This window comes from Ailuropoda melanoleuca, chromosome 1, assembly GCF_002007445.2.
Source record: "Ailuropoda melanoleuca isolate Jingjing chromosome 1, ASM200744v2, whole genome shotgun sequence".
NCBI lineage: Eukaryota > Metazoa > Chordata > Mammalia > Carnivora > Ursidae > Ailuropoda > Ailuropoda melanoleuca.
Window position 1 is genome coordinate 56,924,924 of NC_048218.1, and position 18,280 is coordinate 56,943,203.

At 46.7% G+C, this 18,280-nt stretch overlaps 2 protein-coding genes across 10 annotated transcripts in view; one reads left to right on the forward strand and one right to left on the reverse strand.

Moving 5' to 3' along the window:
• Positions 1-196: 196 nt before the first annotated feature.
• ZDHHC23 (zinc finger DHHC-type palmitoyltransferase 23) lies at positions 197-12,724 on the forward strand. Of its 5 annotated transcripts, none has more exons than XM_011230183.3 (5): positions 197-481; positions 995-1,268; positions 3,523-4,233; positions 5,985-6,152; positions 6,297-8,155. In XM_011230183.3, the coding sequence occupies exons 2-5, from the start codon at positions 1,108-1,110 to the stop codon at positions 6,331-6,333; spliced, it is 1,077 nt and encodes a 358-aa protein (XP_011228485.1). In that variant the 5' UTR covers positions 197-481; positions 995-1,107; the 3' UTR covers positions 6,334-8,155. The 5 variants fall into 5 exon arrangements, with proteins under 5 accessions (XP_011228485.1, XP_011228484.1, XP_019659620.1 ...); XM_019804061.2 differs by having other exon boundaries at positions 210-481; positions 5,994-6,152; positions 8,013-12,724; XM_011230180.3 differs by having other exon boundaries at positions 211-481; positions 8,013-12,724.
• A 379-nt stretch (positions 12,725-13,103) lies between these two features.
• Positions 13,104-18,280, reverse strand: part of CCDC191 (coiled-coil domain containing 191) — an 85,230-nt gene continuing 80,053 nt past the window's right edge. For 3 of the 5 annotated variants that reach the window (XM_019804058.2, XM_034658735.1, XM_034658738.1), the window contains exon 16: positions 13,194-14,547. In XM_019804058.2, the coding sequence (XP_019659617.1) occupies positions 14,403-14,547 (145 nt within the window). In that variant the 3' untranslated portion in view covers positions 13,194-14,402. Of the gene's footprint in view, positions 14,548-18,280 lie in introns of all 5 variants that reach the window. The other 2 variants (XM_034658729.1, XM_034658717.1) reach the window with 2 other exon arrangements.

Genomic DNA, 18,280 nt, shown 5'->3' on the forward strand with positions numbered 1-18,280 from the left:
GGGCCGCACTGGGGCCGGGCGGGGCGAAGGTGCCGGGCCAGCCCAGGGCCCCGCCGTCCGCACCCACTCCAGGCGCGGGTCCTCAGGTCCTCGCTTCCTCCGGGCGCCAGGGCCTCGGGCCGGGGGAGGGGCCTGGCCGGCGAGCTCCGCCGAGCGGCGGGCGGCGCACGTGCGGGCGGGGATCCCCGGCGCCGGGGGCGGGGCACCCGGAAGAGCGCGCGGACTTGCCGAGCCGGCGGGCAGGAGGGCGGCGGAGAGGCGGGCGCGCCTGCCTGGGCCGCGGCCGCCAGTGCTCACAGGTGGGCGGCAGCGAAGGAAGGCGCGGCGGAGCGGAGCCGGGGTCTCCGGGACTCCAGCCGTCACACTGAGAGCCCAGCGAAGCAGAGCTCGGAAGACGCGTTCGCGCCTCGGGAGGAATTGACCCTTCTCTCTTCCACCGGGGCCTCTTCGGTTGCCGCCGCACCTCGGCCCCAGAGCGCAGGTAACTTCCCTTCCAAGGTCATTCTTTGGGCGGGGCGGGGCGGCGCTCGCGGCCCGCCCACGTCCTCATGGTCGGCGGGGGCGGGAGAGGTGCGCCCTGCGCGGAGCCGGAGCAACGCGGCTGGACGGCGACCTCGAGCGCTGCACCGGCTTCTGGTGGCCTCCCCGGAGCCGGGTGCATGCGCCGGCCCCGGCAGTACACGCTTTTCTCCGCCCGCAGCCTAGAGGGCGAGTTTCCACCTGCGCCCGGGCTTTGGGCGGGGACCGCTGGGCCCTCCCCATCTTGCACCCGCAGGTGAGCGCAGCCGCCCGCGCCCCGGGGTTGTCCGGGGCCGTGTGGTCGACTGTCACCATGGGAACCACTGGTACCCAGACGGCGCCAGCCTTGGTGGGAAGGGGTGGTGAAGGCGGCTGGGAGCCCCTAGAGCTCCCTGTCTGGCTGAGCTGAGCAAGAAAAGCTTGATGAAAATGAGACTCCCCCTCCCCCTCTTTCTTCTCCTATTTGATTTCTCAGGCATTGGTGGATAATGAGAGAGAGGCGTGGATGTGTTTACCAGATGTGAGTCGTGTTCTTTTCACCTTTACCTACTGAGGACTTCTTACAGCTCGTGGTGACAGGTGGAAATCATGGCACAGAAGGGCAGTATGAAGCCAGGGAAGAAAAACAAAGCAGAAGAACCTGAATTGGAGCCCCTGTGCTGCTGCGAGTACATCGATCGAAATGGGGAAAAGAACCACGTGGCTGCTTGCTTGTGTGATTGCCAGGATCTCGATGAAGGGTGTGATAGGTAAGGACAGAGCGTTTCTTGAAGCTGACCCCACTGGCTCTTTTGAGAACTGCCATGCTTACTTTAAGTTTAGCCATCCAGAACGCTAGAATTTGCTCTTGATACTATTTCCAAGGATCTGAAATTGAGAGCTGTCGTCTATGCCAGGTGTGAGGATTTTATGAAGGTGAATTACTCAGTAGTGCACAACTATGCAGCTGTCTGTTCTGCTCAGTTTAGTGGGACATTACTATTTTTCACTTTAAGGGAGAAGATGATGGAGAGAACAGGCAAATAAAGAGATAGTGGCAAGTTAAATGTATAAAAAAAATAAAGTGTAGGGGTGCCTGGGTGGCTCAGTCGTTGAGCGTCTGCCTTTGGCTCAGGGCGTGATCCCAGAGCCCTGAGATGGAGCCCCACATCAGGCTCCTCCGCTGGGAGCCTGCTTCTTCCCCTCCCACTCACCCTGCCTGTGTTCCCTCTCTCGCTGGCTGTCTCTCTCTCTGTCAAATAAATTAATTAAAAATCTAAAAAAAAAAAATAAAGTGTAGAGCAGCAAAATGTGGACATTTAAAATGAACACATTGGTACCAGGAAGCTCCTACACTCTCAGTGTTCTCAGCCTCTAGAGATCAACTACTTGAGGCTGGACTGCACCTGGCCACAAAGGGTCTTGAGGGTTGGAACATCATGTTCTTGCTGTTGGCACTGGTCTCACCCCTTGTCTCTGGGGAGGAAATCCGGCCAGCATGCATGTCCCTGCGCTGGACTGGCTGTTTTCAGCATGGGCAGCAACATTGTCTTGACTGATAATCATCGTATTTGGCTTTTATTTTCACCGTTATCCCAAGCGTTGAAAATTACTATCCAAAAAGATGATTTTTAACATCAGAGGAAAAATCCGTACCAAATAGTGATGACGAGGTTTTAATCCATTTTCTAAATAATCACATACCTAAAAATTTTTGCCATATGGAAAGCACAATGTGGGAGGAGAGTAAGGATGTTGGAAACTTGCTTTTCCTATTAATAATTACTTCTGGTTAAAAAAATTCACTGTCATGGCACGTTGCTGACTTAAAGCTCGGTGCATTCATCTAGACATGAAAAGCATCTTGGGACCTCTGTAGTTTACTACCAGAGTCCTGAAGACCCTATCTGTAGTCCCTTTGTAATTCTTCCTTGATAGTGTCTTAGTCTTTTTTACAGGTATTTTTAAACAGACTTAGTCTGAAATCCATATGGAGAAAATGGAGCACTCTGCTTTAATGAATGGAAAAATGATACTGTTTCCATAACCTCCATCACTCGAAACCACAGCTCTTCCATTAACCTTCTAACTCTTTACCTCTTCTAGCCCTTGAGACCTGGGCCGTCCCTGAGCTCTCTTGCCTCCTCCCGCTGTACCCTTCTCTGGAGATAGGCTCCCATTTTTCCCTCTGTCCTGCTGTTCTGTATGACTCTCATGTACTTACCTCCCCTCTCGTCCAAGTTGTTGCCTTACTCTTCTAAATTGTTTGTCTGCAATCAAGAGTTACCGTTCCTTGTCTTGCTAGCCTAAGTGTGCAAACATGTCAACAAATACTGTGCGTCCACGAAGCTCAGTCATTGTGCTCTTAACTAGTTTGCTCTCCACTTTTTCTCACGAAACTCCCTGGCCCTGCTAGACTGGTGACTCCCTGGGCTCAGAACAGGTTTGTGCTGCACAGGTGCCGCTCCACTGGAACGCCTCCTGCCTTCTACTCCCCCCCCCCCCACACCCACATGCTAGCCCGCCGTCGAGGTGGGGCCCAGAGCCCAGCTTTTTCACACAGATCCCTCTCGTGACTCCACCCAGCAGTGTCCACTGTCCTCTGAGCACGCCTTACAGTGTTTGGCCGCAATAGTTCATTGGGCGATTTTGCTGCTTTGTCTCTTCTGTGATCCTTCTGGAATTCCCATGTTGTCTTCACAACAGGATTATGAATTTCTTTGAGGATCTTAAGTCTCTATGCTCATCCAAGTCTGAACAGTACTTGCACAGAGTGTGTCTGTATTCCTATGTGTTTGCTTCGGGAGAAGTAGTGTTAACTGTTACGTTTCTAAACGTTATCTTCTCTTTCGTATCAAGTGAATGATATGTGATCCGAAGAGCTCGGGTTTAGGAGTACGGAGGTAGAGTGCTTGGCCTTTGGCCTCTTTTGTCATTTATCGTGCTGTTTGGCCTACAGCGTTCCGTGGTTTTGAATTTAGCAGACCCATGTGAAGTGCCTTCTCTTTGTGCTCTTCTGAATAGATGGATTACATGTAAATCCGTGCAGCCAGAGACTTGCGAAAGAATCATGGATACTATTTCTGATCGCCTCCGAATTCCTTGGCTTAGGGGAGCCAAAAAAGTTAACATTAGCATCATCCCCCCACTCGTGCTGCTGCCCGTCTTCCTCCGCGTGGCTTCCTGGCATTTCCTGCTGGGGGCGGTGGTTTTGACCTCCCTCCCTGGGCTGGCTCTGTGGTACTACTACCTCACTCACAGAAGGAAAGAACAGACTCTGTTTTTCCTGAGCCTCGGACTGTTCTCTCTGGGCTACATGTACTATGTGTTCCTGCAGGAAGTGGTCCCCAAAGGGCGTGTGGGGCCCACTCAGCTGGCCCTTCTTACCTGCGGGTTATTTCTGATACTCTTAGCCTTGTACAGAGCCAAGAAGAATCCAGGCTACCTCAGAAATCCAGCAAGCAATGCCAGATCTCTCAGCAGCAGCCAGACCGAATGCCTGAGTAGAGACGGGCAGGAGAAGACCAGAGGGCTCTCTAGTGCGGAGTCGTCGGGCAGTCTCAGCAACCGCACGCCGAAGGATGATCTTAGGGGCTCTTGCAGGGTGTTGGCCGGAAGCCCCGCCAAGGTGAAGGAGGACTGGTGTGCCAAGTGCCAGCTAGTGCGACCGGCCCGGGCGTGGCACTGCCGGATATGCGGCATCTGTGTGAGGAGAATGGATCATCACTGTGTCTGGTATGTTGGAAAAATTTGGAGGCTTGCAAAGTGTAAAGTCACACAAGACCCTGACCGTGTTTGATCTTCCTTTGTGCCATCCTAAAATTTCACTCCTTCCCAGCTTTACACCTTGCAGTTATTTGTGGGCTGGTATGAGGTTCCCACTTAGTCATCCGTTTTCCCAGTTTCACAGATGTCGTTCCTTCAGTCATTTCCTGAATGGCTTTGTTGTTGTTGTTGCTATTTTGCTGTTCTCTTCCGAGCCGCCCCTCAGTTACTTTCTCCTTCGCAAAACAGAAGTCCTTGCAGTTGAGTGATGTTTTTTAAAAAAGAGTGGATCAGAATCATAGTTCCCTGTGCTGTGCCTTTTGAACACGGAGTTCAAGAAAGTGTTCCCATATTTGTAGGTGACTTTGTCCCCTCACCGTACGTCCTTCATCATTCTGATGACTTAACTAATCTGCAGTTTTGAGGTAAGGCCCTGCCAGGTAACTCCCTATCTTGTTATTTGCGGAACAGTGGGCTTTTTTGGTGCCTGCCAGTTGGCCTGTCTAATGAGGACACGTAAGTCCCCGGCGATATGAAGTGCGACTTTGAAAGATAATATTGCTGCTTCACTGAGTAAACCTAAGAGGGGATGGAGTTTATTCAGATGTGATGCTGTAAGTAGCATGTTTGCCACTCTCTAGCTCTTAGCTCTCAAGGTGCACACTCAGGGTGAGTGAAGTCTGCTTTTTATGGCTAGGATTCTGGCCATGTAGCATACCCTCCTCTCCCCATGGAAGGGGACGTAGGGGCCGGAGAGGGTGCAGGAAGGCCAGGGGGGCTTTGGAGTGGACCTCAAGTGGGGGCTCAAGCACAGGGACAGTTCTTTTCTGGGGCTTTCTTTAGGAATAAACGGGTCTTTTCACTTTTAGATTTTAACTTCTGAGTTTTCATCCTGTATTTGTGTGTGGTGTGTGTGTGTGTGTGTGTGTGTGTGTGTGTGGTGGTGGTGGCGGCGGCGGCGGCCCATTTACAAGTGCTGGTTTGCAGAGGGCCTGACAGCTCCGCATAAAAGATCTTGGCCCACTGGGGCCTCCTGGTGTGCAGTGGGCCAGAGGGATGCCTATACACTCTGCCCGACAAATGGCCACAAGACAGAAGTCTTTCTTTCTGACAAGTAGTCTGCATATTATCGAGCTGTTCTCCACCCCACACCACATTTCTAACCTCTTGGGATCTTTGTGTTAATATATGTATTTAATATATATTTTCCCATAGTGTGTAATACTTCTGGTGTTTTAAGTTTTCCTAACTAATAGCACCCTTTCCGTATCATGGTGGGTACAATATTAACCCTCTTCATATTAACCGTAATAGACTCATTACGATTTAGAAAGATTTGTTAGCCAGGTTCTGCTTTTTACTTAGTTTTGTTTAATGATATGATTTCACTTTGAAAAGAGCAGAGAATATAAGACTACACCTCTCTGTGGGCAAGTTTTTAATTCCCTAGAGTTGAAAAATAAGAGAACTTACATTTTAATTACCGAAATTCACATTATCCCTGTTTTGAAACTTTCTTGTTCATTGTGTGAGTTATATGGAGAAGTTTTTTCTTTTATTGAACTATAGTGATCTACAATGTTGTGTTACGTTTGGGTGCACAGCATGGCCGTTCAACATTTATATTCATTATGCAATGATCACCATGATAAATTTAGCTTCCATCTGTATCAAGAACTTTAAAAAATGTTTGCTTTTTCTTCCCTCTCTGCTGTTTTGAGGATAAATAGCTGTGTTGGAGAATCAAATCATCAAGCATTTATACTTGCCCTTTCGATCTTCTTGCTCACCTCGGTGTACGGGATAACATTGACCTTGGACACCATTTGTAGAGATAGAAGTGTCTTCACAGCTCTCTTCTATTGTCCTGGAGTTTATGCAGATTACAGGTGAGATGGGACTACCAGAGCACTGAGGCCCAGAGACAAGGGAATGGGCGTTTCTGTTAATGTAAGGGGCTGTGATTTGCTGCTGGGTTAGGAGTTTTCAACCAAAACATAGGACATGGCTAACAAAATTGTACATTTTTCTAGGGTGATGTCAGAAGGATCCTTCATCCTTACAGAGTGAGGAACTAGTACCCTGCAGATAGGACCAGGCTCGGTCAGGGCCTTCCCGAGTCACATGACCACTTGTGCGCCGCGGTCGCGATGGTTAACCTACAGCTGTAAACGAGCGGTCCCAGGAGTTGTGTGTGGTCTGTTTTGTCATAAATTATCGCGGCAAGTCCTCACTTGATTGTGGCTTTCTTGTGCTCTTTAGCCCTGTCTTGATTTATTGCTTCTGGCCCTTTTGTGGAGCACTTGCAGTTTCTGTAATGTTTCTTTACTTTTTAACCTCCATTGGTTTTTCCTGTTCTACTTTTCAAAAAATCACCACTCATGATTACTGTGGTATCTAGGTCAGAATTTCCTGTGTTAGGGTGGGGCACATTTATATATTGTGAAGATCTCCACGCCTTGTCAGAAGCTGGGGTTTTGCAGCTTTGGCCCCAGCCAGCCCCTGCCCAGGTCGCTGCGGGCCCCTGGCTGTGTTCTTTGTGCCCTCCTCCTTGTTTTCTTCTGATGCGGATTCTGTGTGGTATCTCTGGTTCCCCCCGCCCCCGTCTGAGCTAGGACAGCACTGCCCCCAGAGTCCTTTTCTTTCTTCTCACTCTTCGCTCTCAGAACAATCCTGCTTTACCCACCTAGCACCCCTGTGAAGATACTTGTTTATTAGTCTGTGGACAGATCTCCCATTGCCATTATAGATCTAGGTATTTGTGGGTATTATTAGAACAGATCGGTTCTCCTCCTCAGGGTAAGTTCCTTTTCTTTCTGTAGTGAGAGTGTCAGTAGGTTGTGAAATTCTGCAGTCACACTGTGCGTGATAAATGTCCTGCAGCAGAGCTTGTCTGTATGTCACTAAGCACGAGTTCTGTGGACTTTCTGGGGGCTGCTGACATGGAATGAGGAACACAGTCCGCCACTGGTACCCACCCTCTGTACGGGTGCTTCGCGTCGCCCTGTTGAGTCCTGGTGTTCCTCATCTTTATGGTGAGGTAATCATCTCCGAGTCCCATTCAGCTTAACAAATGAAGATTCGGGACGGGTTCACTTCCAGCTCTTCGTTTGCAAATGTTTGAAAAAATAATCATTTGGCAGACATCAATCAGCAGCCTCTCCTGTCTTAGTAAGGAGCTGAAAGGAGCTTTCCTGTCCTGTGTGATTCTGTTTGGCTGAAGAAGCTGGACCTGAGATGTGACGCTCCCACACAGAATTAAAGGACTCGCGGTGCTGGGAGTCGTCGTCTCCCTTGTGTTCGCCCACATTGTACCGAAAAGAGTGGAGACAAATAGCGTTAGCACCGTTCCTGCGTTCCCACGCACAGAGTCCTCGAGGACGTGTGTAGCAATGGCCCGGTGCCTTCGTTCTCCCCGCAGTTAAGGACAATTTAGGAATTGTTCATTCATTTCATAGATTTTGAATGCTGTTATGTCAGGCACTGTGTTGGTTGCGTGGGGGATACAAACTGCAAAAATGTCCCTGCTATTCTAATACAGCATACCAGGGGAAGAGGCGTCAGGAATGATCGCGACCCACAGGACACGTGAATAGTCCCAGGTGTGAGGGTAGGAGAGTATCTCCAGTTGGGGTAGTTGGGGAAGGCACCAGATCCTTGGTAATGAGCATATGTGTGTCGGATGTTAGGATGGTGCCGGCTTTGGGACTGAAACGATCGCAGTCCTGACCCGCCCTTTGTCCTCCCAGCTCCGCTCTGTCCTTCACCTGCGTGTGGTACTCCGTGATCGTCACGGCGGGCATGGCGTACATCTTCCTCATCCAGCTGATCAACATCAGCTACAACGTCACCGAGCGGGAAGTCCAGCAGGCCCTGCGTCAGAAGACGGGGCGCCGGCTCCTCTGCGGGCTCATCGTGGACACAGGCCAGTACAACCGGGGCTTCCTGCGGAACTGGCACCAGTTCTCCACCCTGGGCACCCACCCCTGCCACCACCCCGCCGAGGACATTGTCTGAAGTGCCTTCTGCGTGGCTCTGTGAGGGGCGCTCCCCCCGCCCTCGTACCCGTCGGCGTCCGTGCAGGGTGGTCATTTTTATCCCCAGTTTCTTAAAGGCTATCTAGGGCCATGCTCAGGTTTAGACACAGGACTGGGAAGAAATGAATTTTTCTGACTTCACCTTAAGAGATTTTTATATCGAAGCAGTAAAAATAGAGCCATTCTTTTCCAGTCACCTTGTTCACTAACTCAGTCACCAGGAGTGGAAGAGGATGCGGGTTGCTAATGCACAGATTGATAGAAGCCATTCCCTTCCCTTAGCAGGGGAGAAAGAGTTTGGATTAGGATCGCTGCCAGTCCCTCTTCAGTTCCCGATAGCCATGTGACCCTTCGTGAGTCACTTTCCCGAGTCTCAGGTTCATCCCTAAGGTGGGGTAGCGCTGCCTGCCCTGGCTACCTCACGGTCGTGAGGGTCATGGGAGGGACGCGGCGTGTGGAAAGCACTGGAAAATGACTGAAGCACCCAAGAGGGATGAAGTATTAGTAGGAAAACTCAAAGACCGAGAAAAATGTTTGTAGGTCAGAACACTGAAGCCAAAACTATCAGAGTAATCCATTTTCAGCATTTCAGAATGAAAGATCCTGAAATACCACATTGTACAGATATGGTAATTTCTGTTTCTGAAGTATTAGACATTAGCTACTCAGAGGATGATCGGATGGATTCACGCTGTCATCTGATCCTGAAGGGATAGTCGCTAACAATTATAATTATCGGTAGTATAATACACAGTGGTCATGAGTTTAGGTGATGAGTCCTTATATTTATCTCATTTCTTCTGTATTTATTGTTTGGATTTACTCTAACTCCAAACTCCAGTAGGCATTACTGTTTTTTCTTCTCCACGTTTCACCTGGGAAGGTGCTAGCACACTTACTATGAGCTGGAAGAGGAGAATAGTTTACTCCTGTGGGGGAACAGTTTACTTTTTCCTGGGTAGGGTGGCTGGTCAATATCAAGGGCTTGATTTTTTTTTTCCCCAAGTAAGTAATGCAAACACTGTCAGTTACAGCGCTTAGTTGCAAAAACCAGTTTTCTGGCATTTACATTCTCCAGCATGAACTCTGAGGAGTTGATGGACATCTTCCTACTTGCACATTACTTCTCATTCACCTTTCCCCTAGACAAAATATGTCACTGGGAGAGAAAAAACAGGGTATATATGGTTTCCACTAATTAGTGGATTATGGTTCTTCTTTAGCTCTTCCTAAAATCATAAGTTATCTCTTTTATCATATCTTAAAACTGAAAATGTACAAAAGATTAAATATAGAGAACGGGTCTGTTCTGCCATAGAGATAGGATGAGGCAATTTTGGATGGGGAAAATACCCTCTTAAATATTTGGTTTTATACATGTATTTATTTTGCAGTCCCAAAGAAAATTCATGAGTCCTTAAGTTTGCTTTGGTTTATAGCTTAATATTGGGGAAATATTGCCAGCTTTTTCAGTCTTTCTGTGCATGCTGCTGTCGTAAGAAGTTTATAAATGTTGAGAGGAAATACTGCTTCTTCCTGCGACTCTCACCTCTGCGGCTGGCACCATCCCTGGTCCTGCCATGACACAAAGCTGTCCTTAAGACAGTCACCACATTTATACAGGCGTGTCTCTGCTCTCCTCAGAGATGGATTGTTTAGCCAGTGAGAGAGGCTCCGTATTCCACTGGGTTGAGCCAAAGAGCAAGTCTGGGGATGTTAGCAGTCTGTGGTTTCTACAGTGATGCCCTTGCTCTGGCCTGGAGTCAAACATTCATTTGGAATTTACGCTGGATCTGAAAGAACTAACTCCTTTCTGCTAGGTTTGCGATGAGAGAGAGGCGTCACAGGACAGCACATGTGGCCAGAACTCTCTAGTTGTGGTCTCTTAAATGCCAGATGTATAGCCAACTCTGATAGTCTAACAGTTGATAGTAGAATTCATAGAAACAATAGTATAGTTGGCAGTTTTGGCCTCTTGCCAAATCTTTAACAACCATCAAAATATGACATGATAAAGATGAGTAGTGCCCAAGAGACTGCAGTCATGTGGGAGAATTAGGAACAACTGCCATTTCTATAACAGCACCCCCCTAATGGTTGATCTACATGGGGCCTCTCAGGTTCCCTTACCTGTGTAAGGACTCCTTGTGTACTGTTCTGGCTGGATGGAATGAAAGTGCTTGTTTTAAGTTCCTTGAGATCATGATTGGCATTTTACAGAAGAAAGCTCAAACTTCTGAGAAGTTCGTGGTTTTATGGGGGTAAAAGCCTACTGAAGTATTTGCACCAAAAGGAGCAGCAAACAAGGGGCTCTTTGTGAGCCGGGTTTCTGTAGGCCCCGGGACACCCTAAGTCTACACTCGTAGATTCTTACACCTTTTTATGACCTGGAACTATTTGAGGGATTTTGTCCTTTTAAAGGACAAGGCCTCTGTGAACGAACGAGTCCCAGAGAAACCGGTGGTGGTGGCTGTGTGGCCATGGTGGCCGTGGTGGCCATGGGGGGAATTGCTCTGCAAACGTACAAACCAGCAATTTATTGACCATAGAGGCAAGCCCGCCCCTGTCCCCAGCATAATTCCCTTTTCTCCACCCCACCCCCCACCCCGTCCCTCAGCCTGTTAATAAACATACTGATATGCAGCTTTAGCAAACCATCTACTATATTCTGACAGCTTACATTATGGTCATGTACTATTCCTGGGCAAGAAAAATGGGTCCATTTGCAAGATTTAAGGGAAAAATAGTTAAGAATCAGGATTGCCTGAAAGGAGAAAAGTCCTTCAGTATTTAAAATGTTTTTTATGCTACCCAAAGAGTACTTCGTGGTTATAGCTGGGCCCACCTGAAATGAACTGACCATTTACAAGCCTTAAGTGAGTTTTAGGGACACTGCTGGTCATCTCACCTCAGCCACCTCTGTGTCTGCTTAGGATCCTGGAAATCTTTGCCATTCAAGTAGTGTTGTCCTTTGGTGAATGAAGTGATTGTTGTCTTCCACTGTACCACCTGCCTAGCAGAAAGACTGCTACAAACTTTCTCTTATGCAATAGTCCTTGGTACTTCTCATATTTTTAGTAAGAGAAAATTTTCTATACTAGAATCTTCCACTGCCAGAAAACACAATGCCAGTAAGGTTCTCTAGAACACTGACCATCTGCTTCATAGACTATATTTCCTTTGGGTAGGACATTAGCTTTCTATTCCGAAACTCAACTAACATAAGCAAAAATATGACACCTAGAAGCACAGTTTTAACCAGGATGTTTAACAGTGTTTTGTGAAATTTAAGGGTCTCTTTAAATGAAGTAAGTAGGTTTATATGACTTCATTTTAGCCATATTTAGGTACCCTGCATTTGAAAAAAGAGAATTTCCTCAGACAAGCAAGGGAGGATAGAGACTTTTGCTTGAGGCACCTGTTTGGAATCTGGTTTTCTCTTCAGCCGCGTGGCAAGTATGCCATCTTATATTAAACACTGCCAAGGTGATGCAGGGGAAGGAGAGCAGTGCTTAACTTAGTGCTGAATAGAATTCCCTGTTCTTGTGAGTGTTTGCTGCGATTAACAGAAACTTTTTGCAAACTCAGCTAAATGTAATCTTGTTGCTAATGGACTGTTAGCCCACTTGAGTTGGCACCAAGGGCTTCACTGTAGTACCAGCAGCAGCCAAAGACTGACTGGTTCATGGATACAAGTCTCTTAGAGGTTGCGGCTATTTCCAGCTGTTTCTGAGTTGGGCTTTCAACTTACTGCTACTCTAGCCTTTCTGGTGGCACCTTCCCTTCTAGAAAATTCATACTTCAAAGGCAAAGCTTTAAAACCAGAGCCAGTCGATTCTAGTTACTGATGCAACAAACATCCTGTATTTCTTTCCATGGCACCACTGATGATGCCATGTTCTAGAACTTGCAAGCTTGGCCTGCTCTGATCCTGTGGTCTGGGTGATTTGATGATTTGCGTTGTTAGGGCTTTTGAACCTTTTCATTTGGTTACATTTCTGGGTCTGATGTTAGACTAAAGGAAACCCAGGAATATTTAATGTTCGATATTTAATGCAACTGGCCCAGCAACATTAAGGGGTTCCTGACGCCAACTCTGCAGGCTGCGGGCTAGATGTTTTGCACTGTTTTTATACTTGTATTCATATCCTCTTATCACCTCAGGCTCAGATACAAGGCCTTTTAAATGGAGATTTAAAAAATTACTGTCATTTATGTAAAATAATGTACTGTGACCAAGTTGCTTAAATGGAAAATAAAGTGCTTTCTTTAAGGGAAATAGTTGGTGTTTATTAGTGTGTGTCCTCAACTCTTTTGCTTTAAGAGAAGTCTCTGTTAGCACTGGGCTGCTCCCCTGGCTACCGAGGTGTCCCCGTCCTGCGGACCTAAGTTACCCCTGGCCCTACACACTCCATTTCCTGGGTGTTACTTTGTCTGGTTTCATAGGCCGGGGATACTGCTTATTTGGGCATTTTGTTAGCAGTAGTATTTCTAAGCATGTCTTTAGGACAGTCCAGCAGGAACTACAGGGTATTTACTAAGGGATTTTCCTGTGGGTCTTTAGGAAGTTCCATCAGTAGGTAAAAAGTCCTAGTCAGAATACGGGCTGCTAAAGACTCAGTGGCTAATTGATGCTTGAGGTGAAGTAAAAATGAAGGAAAGCTTAAGAGAGGAAACTTAAGCTTCATGGGATTTCTTTAGGCCCCTGGCATGTTTACTTAAGGGACTCACCCTTCCTTATCTGCAGGCTTGGCACGCACGGACATGAACTTGGTATTTGACATCTGGGGGCTGATGGTAGCCAGTACTCTGCCCTGCACTGCAGGTCGGGATAAGCAGATCGGGATTTGGGTGGAAAGAGATTAAAGATGAGTTACTTTTAGTCCTGTTTTCATTAGTGGTTGTTAGACTTAAAAAGAGTTTTTAGATGACAACTGTATAATCATATTAAAGGAAAAGATGTGTGGGGACAGGGACACTGTAGAAGGAATAAAGTTCAATTTAGGGTGTTTATGTCACTTCTGAGTAAATCCTCACACATGTTCCACAGAAAAAGGTTGTAAGTCATTGTGCAGGCGGTGGAGCTGGATAGCCCTTCTAGGGAGTAAGGACAGTAACAATTTATTGAACACCACACAGAATTTTATCTTACCAACTCGAATACTAGCAAATAGTAGTAGTTACCTCAGGGCTGCAAGGGACTTTCTTGTTCTACTGGGTGCACTTGTCTATTACTTAAATTTGTTACGACGAAAATCTATTCTGTAATGAAAATTTTTTCTCTAGCAGGTAAGTCAGACAATTCACAGGAGAGCATTCTGTCAGTCTTTATAGTCATCTGCACCTTAAAGATGAAATCGTTCTTTGAATTCATCTCAGTATGTGGATCAGACTGATCCGAGGACTAGAAGACAGACGGCGTATGTTACTTAGAAGTTGCAGTTGGGAGCACGCACAGACATTTTAATGAATTGCTGGATTGTCCCTGAGAGAGTCATTAGCTTTTGGAATTCCCTTTATGCTTGTCAGGATGCACTGAAGAGAAGGAGCTTTGGTGCCTCAGTTTTCCCTGAAATGAGGAGACGGGGCTGCCCTTTGCAGCAGCCACATTGAGTCCCATTTGATGTGTGGCTTTCGGTCAGGGGTCAGGGGTGGGTGAAGGGCCTGCTGCGGCCACTAAGGTCCCACCAGGTCTCCCACCACCTGTGCCTCCTTTTCTGTGCGCACTCCCTTTAATTCCTATTAAAGTTACATTTGTCAACAACTCATGTTTAACTGTAAGGATACATTTTCCTTCAGAGACTCAGGCAAGCAAACACTTGTCCTCTTTTAAAGTTGACGATGCTAAAAATATACAGGATGCATTTGAATTCTTGAGCTTTACACTGTTCTTTGAATGATCCTGCTGTGATAAATGCTTTAGTGAACTAATTAGCAATCCAAGAGAAATCAAAAAAGGAAGTGAAAATTCCCCAGATCATTCCTTTGATCCAAGAAGTATCTGGCCGGCCACAGAGGCGTGTGCGTGTGTGCGTGCGGGTGCCCGTCCCGCACGCCGCGCGCTCACGCAGCGCCAGTGTCCACTGCCGCCACACGCTGGGGTCATGGGGGCGCCAGCCTCTGGAAGTCTGGGAGAATTTCAGCCACCTTCCGACGGAGTTGCTCTCGCCTTTCTTCTTTTATTCTTTCCTCCTTCATAAATTTTACAAACTTCTTCCATGTCTCCAGTGTGATCCAGAGAGTCCGCCTTTAAACAGAAAAGGAAAAAAAGTTAAAACACTAAGGAAAAGTTGACTTTTCATCTGAAGTACATTAAAAACTGTAGAAGAATAATTCTTTGAATACAATGTTATAAAAGATACGGAGATCAAAATTGGAATTTAGATAGACATGCTATAAAGAAAATAAAGCGGCGAAATAGGGTGGAGGGACTGATAGGTTACTTTTATTTTCCATCAGGCAGTCAGGGAAACCCTCTGTGAGGTGACATTTGGGCAGAGCCCCCAGGGGCCTCTGAAGATGCAGGCCATGACACCCCCCGAGGTGATCTGATCACAGCCGGCGTCTTGTGCTCAAGGCAGGACCAATGGACCAACGGCTCCAGCAGCCAGAGCCCTCAAGGCACAGATGCTGGAGAAGCAAATGCAGCACCACAGTTACAGACACTGAGGCCCAGGTACTTAGACGGACAGACGTACTTCGTTGTATTGCACTTCGCAGATATGCTGCCTTTTTTATAAACTCAAGATTACGGCAGCAACCCTGCACTGAGCAAGTCTGTCGGGGCCACTTTTCCCAACAGTATCTACTTACTTTGTGTTTCTATGTTGCATTTTGGTAACTCTCCCAATATTTCAAAAATTTTTGTTATCATGGTATTTGTTACAATGATCTGGGATCAGTGACCTTTGATGTGAACATTGTAACTGTTTGGGGCACCACGAACCATGCCCAAATGAGACAGCAGACTTAACTGATAAAATGAATGTGTGTGTTCTGACCGCTCGACTAGCCGTTCCATCTCTCTCCCTCTCCTCAGGCCTGAGACACAACGATACTGAAATTAGGTGAGTTAATAAGCCTGCGCTGGCTTCCGTGTGTTCGAGTGAAAGGAAGAGTCACACATCTCTCACTTTAAAATCAAAAGCTAGAAATGATTAAGCTTAGTGAGGAAGACATGTCAAAAGGCAAGACAGGCCAAAAGCTAGGCATCTTTTGCCAAAAAGCCAAATTGTGACTGCAAAGGAAAAGTTCTTGAAGGAAATTAAAAGTGCTAGTCCAGTGAACACACAAGTACTAAGAAAGCAGAACAGCCTTATTGCCGATATGGAGAAAGTCTGAATAGTCTGGATAGAAGATCAAACCATCCATGACATTCTCTTCAGCCAAAGTTGAATCCAGAGCAAGGCCCTAACTCTCTTCAATTCTAGGAAGGCTGAGAGATGAAGAAGCTGCAGAAAAGTTGGAAGCTAGCAGAGATGGCTCATGAGGTTTAAGGAAATAACCATCTCCACAACATAAAAGCGTGAAGGGGAAGCAGCAGGTGCTGATGGAGAAGCTCCACGTTCTCCAGAAGATCCAGCAAAGATAATTCGTGAAGGTGGCTACACTCAACAACAGGTTTTCAATGTAGACGAAACAGTCTTACTGTGGAAGATGATGCCATCTAGGACTTTTTTAGAGAGGAGAAGTCAGTGCCTGGCTTCAAAGCTTCAAAGGACAGGCTGACTCTCTTATCAGGGACTAAGGCAGCTGGTGACTTGAAGTTGAAGCCTGTGCTCCTTGACCCTTCCAAAAGTCAGGGCCCTTAAGAATTCTGCTAAATCCACTCTGCCTGTGTTCTGTAAATGGGGCAACAAAGCCTGGATAACAGCACATTTATATACAGCATGGTTTACTGAATATCTTAAGCTCACTGTTGAGACCTATTGCTCAGAAAAAAGGATTCCTTGCAAAATACAACTGCTCACTGACAATGCACTTGGTCACCCAAGAGCTCTGATGGAGACGGACAATGAAATTAATGTTTTTATGCCTGCTAGCAAAACATCCATTCTGCAGGCCATGGATCAAGGAGTCATTTTGACTTTCAAATCTTTATCATTTAAGAAATACATTTCTTAGGGCTATACCTCTCATATATAGTGAATCTTCTGATGGATCTGGGCAAAGTAAATTGAAAACCTTCTGGAAAAGATTCACCATTCACCAATCATTAAGAATATTCGTGATTCACGGGAAGAGGTCAAAATATCAACATTCACAGGAGTGTGGAAAAAGTTGATTTCAAACCTCATGGGTAGCGGGGTTCGAGACGAGTGGAGGAAGTGCAGATGTGGGGGAAACAGCAGGAGAACTAGAATTAAAAGTGGAGCCTGAAGATGGGACTGAACTGCTGCGATCTCGTGATAAAACTTGAATGGATGAATGGCTGCTTCTTATGGATGAGCAAAGAAAGTGGTTTCTTGGGATGGGATCTACTCCTGGTGAAGATGCTGTGAAGACTGTTGAAATGACAACAAAGAATTTAGAATATGACATAAACTTTGTTGATAAAACAGCAACAGGGAATGAGAGGATTGACCCCAATTTTATTTATTTATTTTTTTTTTAAAGATTTTATTTATTTATGCGACAGAGATAGAGACAGCCAGTGAGAGAGGGAACACAAGCAGGGGGAGTGGGAGAGGAAGAAGCAGGCTCATAGCGGAGGAGCCTGATGTGGGGCTCGATCCCGTAACGCCGGGATCACGCCCTGAGCCGAAGGCAGACGCTTAACCGCTGTGCCACCCAGGCGCCCCCGACCCCAATTTTAAAGGAAGTTCCACTGCGGGTAAAATGCTACCAAACAGTATCATATGCTACAGAGAAACTGTGAAAGGAAGAGTCACTTGGTGCCGTAAACTGCATTGTTGTCCTTTTTAAGAAATTGCTGCAGCCACCTCAACCTTCAACCACCATCCTAATCAGTCAGCAGCCATTACCATCAAGGCAAGACCTTCTACCAGCAAAAAGATTATGACTCCTGAAAGCTCAGATGATGGTTAGCCTTTTTAGCAAGGAAGTATTTTTAAATTATGTACTTTTTTTTTTAAAAACATAATTCTGCACATTTAATAGTATAGTACGAACATAACTTTTATAAGTACTGGGAAATAAAAATTCGACTAATTACGATATTCGCTGCATTGCAGTGGACTGGAACTAAGCCCACAATATCTCCGAGGTGTGCTTGTGTGTATTGTTTAAAAAGGCCACTGGTAACATCACCTCCCACAGCGAACACCACCACCCTTGAATCTTAGTTGAGAAGGGATTACCCTAGTGTCAGGTTCTGGAATCATGGTTCTGGAGGATCACAAGTTGAAGCTAGGATCGTCTGCTGTTAGAGGGGAGAGATGCAGTGGCCTTCTAGGATAACACAACTACCTGCACACTGGGGATGTGAAGGTAAGCCGGACAGTCTCTGCCCACAGAGGGAGTTACCCTGGTGAACAGATCGCTTCAAGGCAGTGAGGAGCCATCATGGTGGAGATAAGCAGTCTGGTGGTGAGGGACAGCACAAGTTTTTGAAAGAGATTATCTGAATTTTTGTCAGACAAAAGGCTGTTCTAGAAGAGGCCATGTCTTGAGTAAAGGCAAAAGAGACAAGAACAGCATGGTGTGTATAAGGAATTGTAAGCAGAGTTATGTTGCTGAAACAAAAATGCAGAGTAGCTAAGTTTATATTTTCAGAACTCAAGGCACAGATGGGATTTATTCTAGCTTTTTGACCTTCTCATGAAACCCTGGAATGCATCACAGTCCCCATTAACTTTATGGCTGATGGCTGTTTGCTGTTTGATGATGTTGATTTTCATTGGTGGAAGTTAAAAACAAAAAGGCTTCAAGGAGTGCAGCTGCTTCCTTTGCTTTCTTCCTTCGTCCATCCAGGCCTCCACTTAGAGCCGCCTGTCCTCGGCTGTCTCTCCGCTCCGGCC